This window comes from Aplidium turbinatum, chromosome 2 (genome assembly GCF_918807975.1).
Source record: "Aplidium turbinatum chromosome 2, kaAplTurb1.1, whole genome shotgun sequence".
In the NCBI taxonomy this organism is placed as follows: domain Eukaryota; kingdom Metazoa; phylum Chordata; class Ascidiacea; order Aplousobranchia; family Polyclinidae; genus Aplidium; species Aplidium turbinatum.
In genome coordinates this window covers 48,991,562-49,006,747 of record NC_137473.1, presented here as the reverse complement: position 1 = coordinate 49,006,747, position 15,186 = coordinate 48,991,562, and the positions used below count along the sequence as shown (strand labels likewise).

General features: G+C 38.4%; 1 protein-coding gene across 1 annotated transcript in view; it reads left to right on the top strand.

Annotated features, from left to right (window-relative positions):
* The window catches only part of LOC145764368 (tenascin-X-like), a 71,698-nt gene that overhangs the window by 12,845 nt on the left and 43,667 nt on the right, over positions 1-15,186 (top strand). Inside the window, exons 15-29 of the mRNA XM_082575984.1 lie at positions 998-1,165; positions 2,871-3,037; positions 3,895-4,032; positions 4,359-4,481; positions 4,746-4,924; positions 5,418-5,576; positions 7,335-7,501; positions 7,988-8,098; positions 10,210-10,410; positions 11,325-11,491; positions 12,242-12,435; positions 12,910-13,089; positions 13,484-13,591; positions 14,299-14,466; positions 14,901-15,047. Of these exons, the coding sequence (XP_082432110.1) occupies positions 998-1,165; positions 2,871-3,037; positions 3,895-4,032; positions 4,359-4,481; positions 4,746-4,924; positions 5,418-5,576; positions 7,335-7,501; positions 7,988-8,098; positions 10,210-10,410; positions 11,325-11,491; positions 12,242-12,435; positions 12,910-13,089; positions 13,484-13,591; positions 14,299-14,466; positions 14,901-15,047 (2,377 nt within the window). The remainder of the gene's footprint in view (positions 1-997; positions 1,166-2,870; positions 3,038-3,894; positions 4,033-4,358; positions 4,482-4,745; positions 4,925-5,417; positions 5,577-7,334; positions 7,502-7,987; positions 8,099-10,209; positions 10,411-11,324; positions 11,492-12,241; positions 12,436-12,909; positions 13,090-13,483; positions 13,592-14,298; positions 14,467-14,900; positions 15,048-15,186) is intronic.

The following is a 15,186-nucleotide window of genomic DNA, read 5'->3' as shown; positions in this document are numbered from 1 at the left end:
ACCCAATTAAAACAAATTGACCTAACGATGATATAAGTAAAAGTAACGCTTAAATCTCAATAGGAGAATTAATGAAAGGAAAAAGAGTTTAATACGACTATCACAACTTGAGCAAAAAAGCGCTTAGAACATTACTTTTGAAAAGGGTTTGCTTAGAAATTACTGAAAATAAAATTGAACTAAGACCCGCTTGAGCCAGAAGGGAAAATTTCGAATTACACAACACTTCAATTTTTAGCCAAAGCTTTTAAAATAAAATGAAACTATGCAAATCGTTTTTGACTTGATGATCATGGGTAAATATAAACTGCGTGTCAAGAAGTATTCTTGGAGCCATCTGCTCTCTTTCAAATGTTTTACACAGACTAGTCCGCTATTGAATTGCGTAAAAGCGAAATAAAAAATAAGTATTGTACAACCCTTACCAGGAATCGTCAACAAGGTTTTCATTTTGCTATTAATTGTTGGACTTACCTATCAATTCTTAGAGTAGATTGAATCACTATTCTCACAGTAACCTTTACAGCCTGTTTCACCCTTTTCTGGGTCGTCAGAGGGTGCTTAATGAAGTTTGAATAAGTAACTGCTGACGTTTGAATACGTAACTTCTGACGATCCCGCAAAGGGTGAAACATGCTGTTAAGGTTACTTTGATAATAGTGATTCAATTTGCTTGAATTAGCTCTGCTTACCATTGCGCTTGGCATTGAGCACTCTTTTGTGGCATTAATACCACTTATCGTATCAATTCGTATAGCAAGAGCGCAACATTTTAACTCTTTCGCACCTTCATGGTTTTGATTGTTATTTATGTGGTTTGTTTTCAGATTAAATGAAGACGATCTGGCAGATGAAACTATTGAAATCTAATTTTTAGCTGTTAAAAAATAAACTGACCTGGGTGAAAATAAATTTGTTTGTATTAGCCCTTCAGCAAAATGATCAAATCGAAGTGAAAATGTAGTGCTAAAGTTATTTTGTTTATTTTAACTTGTAGCGACCGACGCAGAGGCGTATATGTTCCATATCAAATAACCACAGCTGGAGATGAGCCGTCTGGCCCTCTTGGGCGGCCAAGGAACCTACAAGCTGCTGACGTCACTCGTTCTAGCTTCCTGGTTACGTGGGAACAAGCACAAGATGGCAACAACGTTCGTCGTTACAGGTCCGTATCTATTAAATGCTCCCCCCATAAACATACGTATATGTCAAAATCTCGAATCGATTGAGGAGATGACCATTATTTTCGAAAAGCTTTTTCTGAAGCAATAATCTTAGTAATTTTCGCATACGTATGGAGATTTTCAACAACTGGCAAAGGTTAGGCCTAAGTAAGCTACTAAATTATCGTTTGTGGTTAAGTGGTGGCTTGTAAATAATTCCATTCACGTAATGCCACAAAAGATTATTACTGAGGTACTCAACCACATGTGGCGAGATTTGAACCATGGTTTGTCAATTCACAGCTTTGCTTGAAGACTCTAGTATTGAGCTAAAAAGGTAGATGGCACCGAATTATGTGATCTGGTGAAAAAGTGTTGTTGTTCTAAATGTAAGAGAGCGTTTGTTACGATTGCATTCTTTTGTTCAATTGAGACAGATGGATTCGAAAACTTATGGGATTAGTCATTAGCATTCCAATATTACCACTGCCTGGATGATGATAAATGTACCTGGCTCTAATAATGCGTGGTGCTTGAAGGCGTTCAAAAAAGACAAAAGTTAATAATTGGACAATGGACATGTGTCATGTGGTGTACGGTCGTTTGGTCGACAGAAATTTGGTCGACAGGACGTTTGGTCGACAAGACATTTGGTCGACAGGACGTTAGGTCGACAGAACGATTCATTTTAGGGTTAGGGTTAGGTTAAGGTTAAGGTTAGTTAACTAACCCTAACCCTAAAATGAATCGTTCTGTCGACCTAACGTCCTGTCGACCAAACGTCCTGTCGACCAAATGTCTGTCGACCAAACGTCCTGTCGACTAAATGACCGGGTACCTGTCATGTAATGTGCGTGCAATGTCCAGCAGCATGTATTAATTGGACAAATGGACATGCACGGTTGTACCATATCGATGCTATTTTGAAATTACGTTTCTAGCACTAGTTGCAACGTTCATCTGATGAAAGAGAAAGTGACTTTTACTTCCATCTGCTGAACGTTGCAACTAGTGCTAGAAACGATAATTGTCTTGATGAACACCCAAACTTTTCAGTATTCACCATTCAGGCTATATTACGTTCATAGAAAATCGTTTTTTAAAAACAACTTAGAAATTTTATTCTCTAACTTGTGCTTTCAGGAGTAGCCTAACCAACAAATTTAGATAGTCGCAGATTGCCGATCCTTTATTTTTTCTGCTTTGTTAGATTTCCAGTATTTCTTCTGAGAACCTTGCATTGAACACGCCTGGCATGAGATATGGTCGAGCCTCATTGGCACACGCTATCTTTTTTTGTGTTTTTACATCAAACGTACGGACATTGTACCCATCGTAGCTAAGTTATCCCCTAGCATACTGTAAATCGGAAAGTAGTCACTGTTTTTACATGAATTGTTTGGTGCAGAGTCACCCGCAGTAAACTAATAATTTGAATGGAACGGTTATGTGTTAGTAATGATAGTACCCCAGTGGACTATTGCCATACTTGAAACTACTAGTGAATTCGCCAACATAGTAAAATTATAAGCCAGCACGTAGGTACACTATGATTTTGACGAAGTAAATGCTGCGATACAGCCAGAAACTAACAAGTAAACAAGTAAAAAGCGAACATTAAGTAAATGGATAGTGCAGCTTATCTTTTAAGAATGTTAACAAAATTAACTTGAAACCAGCATCATGAAAATATGTCTTTACTTGCAGGGTTGTGGCGTATGCATCTGGTGATGACAGAAACCCAATTGAGAGAACAACATCCAGGAATAGTTACCTGGTTCAGGGCTTACCCGGTGGCATAGAGTATACCGTGCAAGTTTATGCTATAACGTCGGAATCTGAAAGTTTACCTGCTACCACTACCGTTACTACAGGTTGATATTAACTTAAGTTGAATCAGAGCAAAACGCCTTTTTAGTGTCGAAAGATGTTTTACTTCTAAGAAAACAAGAACTTGACGAATTACAAAGAAAAAAAATCAATTATTCTTACCTGAGAATTATGGTATATAAAACGAAGCTTGCATTTAGCAAAGCTCTTAAAAACTTGTGTTTATTCTGCGTACTATATTGCTGAAAAATGGGCAAAGTTATCAAGACTTGATGGATGGATTCCTATCTCTTGTAGCTATAGTAATTGTAGCCTACAATAGCTGCTTTTATAATCTAAAAAAAAAACGAAAGTTTTCCTGAATCCAGTCTTAATGAAATATCCGATGTATCAGTTGTTATGCGGAAACGTATTGCATCTGTTTAGGTTTGTTCAAAGACCTCATGCTTGTTTTGTTTGTCATATCTTTATCCTGCATTGCGGGAAAGCGGACTTGAGCGCTATGCATCGGTGTACGCCTTCCGACGTACACCTGACCCACGCTGCAGCCGACTGCAATGTCTGTTTCCGGTTGTCTACTCTACTTATGACTTAAATTTGGTACTACCCATTACTCGAATCGATCACTGGGTAGAGGCAATTATCGTAAAGTTTCTTGCCTAGAGAAACAACAGCAAGTGCGGGTGGCTGGAGTCGAACATGCAGGCTCTCGACTGCGAGCCCAACGCGCTAACCACTCTGCCACTGCTGCCGCATGCATTTTGAAAAAAAAAATATTGTCTTTGATAGAATCTATGTTTAGTCTAGATTACTTTCTAACGCTCATCATTGAAATTATAAGAGTCAGAATCAGATAAAGCACTTATCAGGTCTCGTCGAAATCGAACCGTTTGTTGTGCAGTGAATGAAGTTTGTAGAGTCAGCAACGTTTGGAGAGCTGCTGATGAGAAGTTCTACAAGAAGAATGTCCGAGGTTACATGCAAAACTGCACTTGCTTCAGGACCTTGAATGGCGGGCGATGGGAATGTGACCCTATCCGTACGTTGACTTTATAAACTTTTATAACATATCGAGACGAGATATTGTAGAAAACCGTGTTTGCATTGTCCTATTGTTATTTCTTTTAGATGTGAGGTGGGTAGCCTACAGCCAAAAACTGTCAACTTTCTTTGAAACACGATAAAGGCGTTAAATTAGTCTTCGATGGCACATTACAAAGTTTTCTTTTTGGTTACTGTCTCCGACTACAAAAGCTGTCAAATATATGAAACCTTATTTCCTCTTTTCAAAGACTAAAAAAAAATCTCCGTCTGAAAACTTTGCGCATATTGAACACGCACTTTTCAACCTAACTTAAAATACAGTTTGTCGTTCGTCCAATGGAGTTGACTACCAAGTGGATCAGACTTGGGAGCAAGCTCATGAAAGCGGAAAGTATATTGAAGCTTGTACTTGTTCCCTGCAAGGAATGTACTGCCGCTACAAAGGTACTTATATGGATCTCCTGTGACTACGCCCCAGACAGCAAATCAGTGCTTTTTTACATTGATTCAACGTCTGCAGACGTTGAATCAATGTAAAAAGGACTGATTTGCTGTGTGGGCCGTGTGCGTACAGCTGTGATTCTGTTCATTTTTAATTGTGATAAAAACATATTGAACTCATATTTTTTTAGCAAAACAAACACTTTCTTTATAATGTAAATTAAGATTGGGTGATTTAATTTCAAACCACCAAGATCTTTCATTTAGAAGCCGTCATACTACCTCAAGAACCGGCGATCAGGCAGCCATTAGGAGGGAGGTTGGTGCTTCAATGCCCGCATGAGACTGTAGGAGAAGAACGTCCCAGCATTAGCTGGGTTAAATTAACAAATTCTGGAAGAGTTCCGCTATACACGTACTATGGCTCCAGAGGAGGTGGTCGACCTGTGAGTGAAAGTTATTCAATAATGTGGTTTTGTCGGGCTCCTCTGTGGGGCTAGTTAGGCTAGAAGTTAGGCTAGGCCAGCCAAGTTAGGCTGGAAGTATCTGTTATAATTTAATTTAAAAACAAATAAGCAATTTGCTTGTTCAAATTAGAAATACTATAGTTTTGTGTTTAAATAGTAAAAAAATATTTCATTGTATTAAAGAGAGGCTTGAGTTCGGAACAGCTAGCTTCTTTCGCCAGTTAATAATGCAATGCCTGTTCGACATTTTTTTTATTCTAAATGAAAACGAGGTAAAGTCAGGATCTTTCGCTGCGTGTGGAGCTACGTATCATGAGAGGTTTCTGATTTTTTTTATTTTTTTATTTTTCAAAGTTTAAACTATTTCTTTCCATGACTTCATTTTGATCTTGTTGATCAAACCAGTTTTACCAAAAAATAAACATAAAAAAACATTACCAAACGTTGAGCAAACGTCTTGCTTGCTGAACAGGCGTCAGAAGCAGGCCAGTTGGTCGGAAGAATGAGCATGCCGAATGAAGTCGACTTTGTAATCGACCCAGTCCATGCGGGTGACGCTGGGACTTACGAATGCACGATCCGATATCCTTCCTCACTAAGCCAGACAACACACCAGGCGAGAATTGACGTGGTAGGTCGAAATACAAATATTGATATTGTCGCAAATGTTTATCCAACACAGTTATATTGGCTACAAAAATTTCAATAAATGGCATTTAAGGTTTGAACGTTTATAATTTAATTACTTTAATTTGTCATTAAACAGCTGTATTTGTATAATTAAGAACTGTGCTTTATTCTGTATAGCTACAATAGATCTAGGCCTACCTGTTTTACTTCTCTGACCGTAAGTATAATCTTTTAAATTCAAACATTCAAAGTTGTAAGTTGTTGTTTTGTATGACGCTGTAAGTCCAAGCAGGTTTCATTTAGCCAATCCATAAGGACGTAGTTGCATTAGTGGGCTGTGACGTATCCTCCTTGAAGCTTCGTTACTGGGCACTCCAGTATGAGATGATTTGTGGACTGATTTTAGGCGTTGCATTTTGGGCTGTTTGGTTGCCTTCTCCCTTCGATAAAGGTTGTCGTTTGGTTTAATTTGTTTTGTTATGCGGTTTGCAGTCGACCATAATTTTCTGATAGCCGTGTCAAAGACTGGGAGAGCTTTTGTTGGATGTGTGACTAATTCTATACGTGGAAAGATTTTGTTATTCCAGATGTTCTGCCACTCCGTTGCAATATCAATTGGGAACGGGTCGGTTTTGTAGAAGGGGTGTCTAAATTTAAGTCGCGAGGTTTTTGGTGCTTGGTTTGTATGTTGAACTACTGGAAGATTTTCTACTGAACTGAGAATTTGTTAATGCAAGTTCGAAATTGCTGCTAATCTTCGGATGTGTGGTGGAGGAATATTGCGCATTGTTGGTAACCATTGTGTGGGGTACGTTTCAGTTTTCCAGCGATTAGATGCATTGTGGTTTGCAATTGTACATCAACTTTGTTTGCATGGGCTGACTGTGTCCTGACAGGTGCGCAATACTCTGCAACAGAGTAGCATAAAGCCAGAGCTGGTGCTTAGCACTTGTTGATTGGCACCCCATTTGATTCCTGCTAGTTTTGGGATGAGATTGTTTCTTCTTCGGAGCTTTCCAACCACGTTTGTGAGGTGTTTTTGTAAGTCTGTGTTCGGTCCAATTTAACACCAAAGTACTTTGGGTTGGGTTCAGGTGGATGTGATTTATCATCAACTTTTATGTTCACTGAGAGGTTGGATTTGTGGCTTCTAAGGTGAAATAAAGTAGACTGTTTTTGAGGTGTTCATTTTAAGGTAACATTTTTTGAAATGTCCGTTGAGGACGATGATATCTTTCTGGAATATTTTTTCAATATTGGTGATGTTTGTTGATTGATGAAGAAGTGCCCAATCGTCTGCGTAGCCGAATTTGATGGATTTTTTTGTGTGATATCTTTGATATAGATGTTGAAGAATGTTGGCGAAAGTAAACATCCTTCAGGTAGGCCATTTCGTATCTTCAATGTTTTGCTTCTGTCATTACCTAGGCGAGTAAGGACAGTAGGTTATCATTAGGATATTTTTTTTCTGCTATTCATTAAAACAAATTTTCAACATCCTGGACATGTCAACAACGACTCACAGTTTGACGCTGTTGATGAAACACTCAAGTTTTTTGGTAGGGACAGAGAAATAGAGACAAAGAGTATTACCTTGAATAAACTTAATTAACCATAACTTTAACTCCAAGAGGTAAAGGTTAGATCAAGTTTAACTCAATTTTCATTCAAATAGTAACTTTATCTGTATCATAAGAACTGATATGATAATAACCAATGAACTTGCTTATTTGGAGACTTACCGTAATAATTCCCGCAGACGCGCCGAAATGAACCAATCATTCAACCTACTGGTGGTGACGTTTCATATGACAATCCCATCGTCATACCATCCCAGCCATATGCAGGGGAAATAACAGACGATAGCATCTCAATAAGTTGGGATGTGCCATCTCCAAGAGTAACTGGCTACATAATCGAGTACAGGTATCAACGAAATCATTTTGTCACAGCTACTGCTTTACACATGGTTTATTGATACAGGCAAACTTATGTAGACTATCACAGAACGGATGATAAGCACTTATAGTATTATAGTTATATCATCTCATGTCGCTTCTCAGAAGTCTGGTTTTCATTCCGAGTCACCAGGGTCGACCAATTAACTATCTACAGCAACTTTTCCGTTTACGACTAGGCTATCTTTCGCCTTTTCAATTTAGAAGTTTGTTTTCTTTTCCACGTTTTCTTTGATCTTTTCCCGTTTGTTTTTCTTTTCCACGTTTTCTTTGATCTTTTCCCGTTTTTTTTTCTTTTTTACGTTTTCTTTGATCGTTTCTTATGTTTTCCTGTTTTTTTTTCAGACTATGGATCATGACGATATAACTTGTTTGAATGTTGTTTGAAACTGTATTTTTTTGTGAACATATGATGTTATTGAACTTCTATATACGAAGCTTTATTTTCGTGCAGTGATGTGAATGACAGAGGAAACGTGCGTACTGTCGAGGTGCCCAACGCAAATGTTCTTCTGCGTGGTTTAAACCCTTCTACGACGTATAGAGTGACCGTCATACCTTTAATGTAAGTAGAATTTGCTCACTCTCCCATCCACAGTGGCTTGATCACAACGTAAAATAGTTTTGAGTACCCTGCACGTCTTACGGTACTACAGTGTCTGTTGAGTGCAAAAAAACTTCTTCTTTTTTTTGCATTATAAAAGCATGACCACAATCTGGGCTATGAGTCTATGAACCGACGCCAGGAGTTTCGGTCAGGCACAATGCTCTTTCGTTTCCAGCACTAGTTGCAACGTTCATATCAGATGAACGTTGCAACTAGTGCTAGAAGCGATAATTGTCCTGATGAACACCTAAATTTTCAGTATACAATGCTCTTTCATAAGTTTTTTCAATGAGGTGAAAGATGAGTGTTTAAATGTACAGTATTTTAATAGTATAAAAAGCGCATGTCCTCATTAATATCAAATATACTCGTCTCATATTAGAGTTTTGCGCATAACACACTTCAAAATTTTACCAACTGTGTGAAAACATTTTTCCTTTGAATGAAATCAGCTTGTAACGCCCAATTCGTTAACATAGCGACAAGATAATTTTAATTCTTTCAAACCTTGTTGTACAATTATTTACGTAATTCATGCGTCTTAGTTATCGAATGACATGATTAGTAACACTTTGTCACAATCAATGTGCGAGGTCTTGCAACGGGCTGCTTGTATCTCGATCGAGCGTGCTGTTTTGGTTGTAGAATTCTGGTGCGATGTGTTATTATCGGTTATGACCTGAAGTAACCTCTGATTACGAAATCTGTATTATGTAAAATGTGTTTTCTGGAATCATTTTCCCTACGTGACATTCTAGAGACTTCTGTTGTTTACATTTAAATGCTGCTTGATAGAACAATGGTTCTTTATGATGTAACCTTACGTAACCTTCTCGAAGTTACTGGACTGAACATTGAACAACCAACTATAAATAGTGGTGTAGTTTGTGTAATGTTTATTATTATTATTATGAGTTGATTATGAGAGTTGTGCTATGAGTTGTGAATTGGTGGTTGATGCAGAAATTATTGGTGATTGAGACTTGAAGTAATTGAATACAAGTAGATGAGAATTGGTGCTGATATAAATTGTGTTTGAAATTAGAGTTATTTGAGAAGCCGTTCGTTAAAGTCCTTCAAGAAGTTAGATTATCATTCCACTAGTAGAATTATTCGACATTCAATTGACTGCTTTTCGGTTTGACCCATTAAACTACGTCATTGAACCTTTCCAAGTCTTTTTCCTGGTAAGAGATAGAAAGAAATCGTTACATTCTGGGGGCTCGTCCGGGGGCTCGTCCAATAATTTCTGCATCAACCACCAATCCACAACTCATAGCACAACTCTCATAATCAACTCATAATAATAATAATAAACATTACACAAACTACACCACTATGTATAGTTGGTTGTTCAGTCCAGTAACTTCGAGAAGGTTACGTAAGGTTACATCATAAAGAACCATTGTTCTATCAAGCAGCATTTAAGTGTAAACAACAGAAGTCTCTAGAATGTCACGTAGGAAAAATGATTCCAGAAAACACATTTTACATAATACAGATTTCGTAATCAGAGGTTACTTCAGGTCATAACCGATAATAACACATCGCACCAGAATTCTACAACCAAAACAGCACGCTCGATCGAGATACAAGCAGCCCGTAGCAAGACCTCGCACATTGATTGTGACACACTTGTAGGCTTCATGCTCAAGGCATAAAAGGAACATAAATACAGAAATAAGAAGGTGAATCTACTAAAGGTACTGCGACATAATTTACTCTTGACACATTGGAAGATTGACATTATACAGTAATCGTTATACAATATTCCCCGCTTATTAATCCCACGGTTAATAGGCCCAACCGCTTATTATGCCCAATTTGGTTCGACCGGAATTGCTGAATGTATAGAAGTGGCAGAGAATGGTCCTCAGCTTTATAGGCCCACCCGCTTAATTCGTCTGGCCCCGAGTTGGGCTTCGTAAGCGGGAACTACTGCATATGTATAGCATTATAAAATAGCGACTACAAAAACTACCAAAAGATTATATTAAATAATGCAGCTTATGTTGAAATCAACCAGTGGCAGTTTAGCTCATACGATATTTACTTTTCATCTTTTGCAGCGGAACGGAAAGAGGGGAACCCACTACCTTCTCAGTATCGACTAATAATGCCCCAGAACCCCCTCTGCCCCAAACAACCACCCCTCCTCCTGTTGTTGCTCCCAGACCTGTCACTAATCTACGGTTTGGTTCCATTGATCGGACGTCTGTCCGGGCCTATTGGCAGATACCGTATTATTTCACTCCAGTTGATTCTTACAGGTATGAAATGTTTTCAAACGTTGAATCAACGTAAAGTAAAATAACCTTGAGATGTCAAGTATTTAAGTATATGCATTGTATACAATGGCGGATCCAGATGGGGCTGACCGCCTCCCCCCATAAAACACAGAAAAGTAACTTTATTCACGGTGTATTTGCAAAACCGGCTTAATGTATACAGTATACATACATAGCATATCACTGTGTTTTTATTAAAATCTTCCCCCCTAAGGCTACTTGCTGGATCCGTGCCTGATTGCATAGCTTTGATTTGGTTTAAGAATAATAAACTAACTTTGCGTGTATTTGCTTGTCTTGGTCTTGAAAATGAACAATAGTTTTTATTTTTGTGAAATTTTAAACATGCACCATCTGGTACTTTTATTTGTGTTTCTGATTAAAAAAAACGTAAAACGAGGCCTAAAAATGCCTTTATATTTTGGTGAAGGTTAGTCTACAAAATTAAACAAGATATGAGTCCGCCCCGATAGCTCAATTGGTTAGCGCGTGACTTCGTGAACGAAGAAGCTTCAAGATCAAGCGGCGCTGGTTCGACTCTCGGGGTGTGCGCTTGAGCAACGCATTCCAAAGACTGCTCTCCATTCAGCGGCACTTAGCGGATGGAATAATTCCCTGGCAACAACACTTCAATAATCGGAAACTTTACTCTGTCAATCTCGGTAACCGTCCCTGCGTCAAGAGCCGCTACAAGTGTGCGAAAATACCAGGAATAACCTATCAAGGCTTTGTCAGTTCTAGGATAAAGATTCAAAACCAACCAAACCATATACTAGCAAGCAATGTAAACTATCTCTGGGAAATTCCACTATTGTTAATCCCTTGTTTAGATTTTTCTCTAATTTTACAACTTTTACATCAATTAGTCAACAATTTATGCTGTTTAATCGTTACAGAGTCGAGTTCGAGCCACAAGATTTTGAAGGGGAAACTTTGAGTGAAAACGTTCGCACTCGCTCTTTCACGGCAACCAACCTACGACCAGGCTCTTCTTACATGTTCCGCGTGTATTCCGTTAAAGACGGAATCGAAAGCGTTCCCGCTCGAGGAGTAGCGACCACCAGTAAGAGCTGATGGACAGGCAATCCTGCTTAATTAAACTACGTTGCGACCTGGCTAAATTGGTTTCATTTAACGGGTGGTTTTACTGGAAAGACAAATTTGTGCAGAAAAAGGAATTTGGGACCAAGTCAAAAAAACGGTTGGCTATTCCGATTTGACATGGACCGATCAACCAGTTTTGACTGTTGCGGTACTCTATTAACAGAACTTCAATCCTGGTGATAAATAGTTGGCGTCGGAAATACACAGCCCTTTAGTTTTCGGGGTAGTGGGATTTGTTTGGATGAAAATTCCTAAAACAAAAATGCACCAGTAATCTTAAAATACTCTACTGTATCCATTATCTAAACATTAGGGATAAAGTTGAAGTTTAAATTAACACCCCCCTCCTAATACTTCGTATGCTTTACGTTTATGCTAAAACGTCGTAAATGTTTTTTTAAATGGAACAATTTAAAACTTTAGGAAGGCTTTAAACAACAAAATACTCGTTAAATTCGTTCTTGGTTTCAATAATGTGATTTGTGTATCCGATATAAAAACATCCTTTAAATTTTAACATTAAATCAATGTTAAAACGTGTTAAAAAGTGTGCAGTTCAGTGCCCAAGTCTAAAACTTTCAGTGGCATCATAAGGTATACGATTCATGAACATAAATAACCTCACCAGCAATCTGAAACTGTAGTTCCATTGTTTCTTTATCTGCAATCTTCAATTTCAACCACTGACAAAATTCTTCGATTACTTCAGGACCGATTGGTAGAATTTTGGTTCAAGGCCGAAACAGACGTCGCACTGACCTCTTGGGTGGCGACGCGTCGTTGTCATGCATGTATGATCTCGATACACCCGGAAGTCCCACGATCACGTGGTACAAACGTGAATCTGATGGGTCAAGAACCAGTCTGGCTGTTTTTGATACATCAGCAGAAGTAGGAAGCGAAGTGAGTTTTGTTCCTGCACTAAATAAATCGCATCTTTTGATATTTATCATACTTTCTGTACCATTTTTAAATAGTCAATCAATGGTTTATTTGTCAGTAACAAGAACATAGTACGTGTTTGAAATATGCAAGTAATATACACAATGCAAAAATTACATAGTCGTGACTATGAGTAACCGGATGTAATATATCAGTTGCCAGACAACCTATAACAAATCATATTTCAGACAACTTGAAATCTGTCATGTGTCACCAACGCAATATCAGCAAGGTGTGGCAATAATTGCTTTCTATTAACCATATTGTCGCTTCTACCTTTTTTTACACCCATGCTATGCCATGGCAAGGTATATTATTTTTTGGCTTTGATGGTCGAAAATAAAAAAAAAACATGGTAATGATGATGATATTTAATGTTACCATCATACTGCAATATCGTACTTGTCACTGCTATTATCACCATTATTGCTGCAGTTTTCCGAATCCGAATCAGTTGGGGATTTTTCTGAAAGGCTTCGCGCGGACGGCCCAACGTCTCTGACCATACAAGGTCTAAAGGCCACTGATGATGGAAGTTATCAGTGTGAAGTAGCCTACCCTACTGGAGGTGGGACTGGTAACATGAGGATCAACATCGTTGGGTCACCAAATGCGGTACGCAAGACTTGATTCAGACAGAAACTTGACTTTGTTACCGTACTTCTGGTTTACATCCGGCATGACCTATTATGGGCCATGAATCCGGAAATTATTGCAAGTGTTGCCATTGTTCTAAAAATAGGTTACAAAAACCTGTGTAGACTGTTGAGTATCGAGCTGTTTGAAACTTCGGGCGCTCTCCGCTCGCTTCTGAAGTTATGCATTTGTAAATTAAAGCTCAGGTAGTCCACAATCAACTTGCAGGTTTTGAAATGTAGTAGGTTTTGAAATCTAGTTCTGTGCTAGCAGCAAATATATAAAAAAAAATTGAACATTTATTGGGTGTACTTACTGTACATTGTACAACCGTTAGTAATCGATTCATCATTTACATGAATCTAATTTTCAGGTTGAGTTTACTTCTCCTACGCTAAGTGATGAAGAGACAACTCATACGCTCTCGTGGAGTGTTGCGCCAGCTCCAAGGGTTGATCACTTCCTTCTAAATGTTCGGAGGGTAAATGATTGAGTTTATTGCTTTCCTAAATTTATTTATTCGTTGTGATTACAGATAACAGTGTCGTTGTAATCATCACCATTGTCGTTGAATTCACGCCAAATCAACTCGATTTTTAAAACGTAAATCTTTTAGCCTCACTGAGGTGAAAGATGGGCCCACAGGCGAAGATAGACTTTCTCACCTTGACGAAGTTCTAAAATTTCTAAAGGATTTTTTAGGTGTCTTGTAGTTAAATGTTTTCGCTGTGGTCGACCGTGTTGATTAGAAAATGATTTGTGACAAACCGTTGCTTCCATCTTCTGGCTTCATGTGTAAAGTCCGGATTTTGATTGATTGATTGAATCTTTATCCTCGGACTGGGAAAGCTTCTTGCAGAGCTTAATCCTGGCAGTTTCGCATACTTGTAGAGGCTTTGAATCACTGACGCCGGCCGGTCACCGAGATTGACAGAGTGAAGTTTTCCGATTGTTGAAGTTTTGTTGCTGGCGAATTATTCCACCCATTAGATGCCGCTGAATGGAGAGCAGTCCTTAACGTGCGTTGCTCAAGCATTTTTTGTCATCTAAATGTGCTTTGCCAGCACCATCGCCGTACCCATTTAGAAAACTTAAAACAAGAAACCGTTTTTTTTTTTAAACTGAACACAATCATTTTATTTGAACAAATTTTAAACTCAAAATTTATGTTTTGCTTTTTGTCATCAGCAAGGATCTACGCGGAAAACCTACACATCTTTCCGTCCGCCTGGTGGCGCTCGATCGTTTCTGTTTCGTAGCCTGAGACCCGGTCGGACCTACGAAGGTTACATCATTGCTCATAACAGATATGGGGAATCCCCTCAATCGCCGTTCAATTTCACAACTGCATCAAGTGTGAGTGAAATTACAGAAATTGACAAACGGTCGTTTCAAATTAGTTTTTATGTAACTTTTCGTGTTTTTTGTTTAACTCGGTACAAACTTTCCATTTTTTTATGCATAAATGGTCTGTTGGTTAATGTGAACGGAAAACTGAATTGAACGGAAAACGAAATAGGGGCAGACCACTAAGAATTTGAACTAATGTTTTGTTGGTTATTGTGAACGGAAAACTGAATGAACGGAAAACGAAATAGGTGTAGACCACCAAGAATTTGGACTAATGATATTAAAGACTGGTCTATGGTCAAGACTGAATTACAAAACTGCAATCGAAAAATTAACAAGAGAAAATTTGCTCTGCTTTGCCTCCAACCCTCGACGATTGGAAGGAACTTAATGATGATAATGATGTTGGATAATGTATTTGTTTTTGTTTTTTTCAACAGGGAAAGCCCGACTCTCCCACTGGTCTCCACCTCTCCAACTCAAATCCGACTGAGCTAACTGTCCACGTCACTGGTCCGTCCGAGGGTGTCCGTTATTTTAGAATACGCTATGCACCTGAGCAGCCCGTGGAAGGAGTGGTTGAACAGGTAAGAAATTAAGAAACAAATTTTGCAAGTTTTTAACCTGTTTTAGGTCATGGTTTCTTTTCAGTTAAAGAATTTTGCTTGCAATTTTTTTTAACTTGCTTCGGGAAATGATTTCTTTCTATTTAGAGAACCTTGCTTG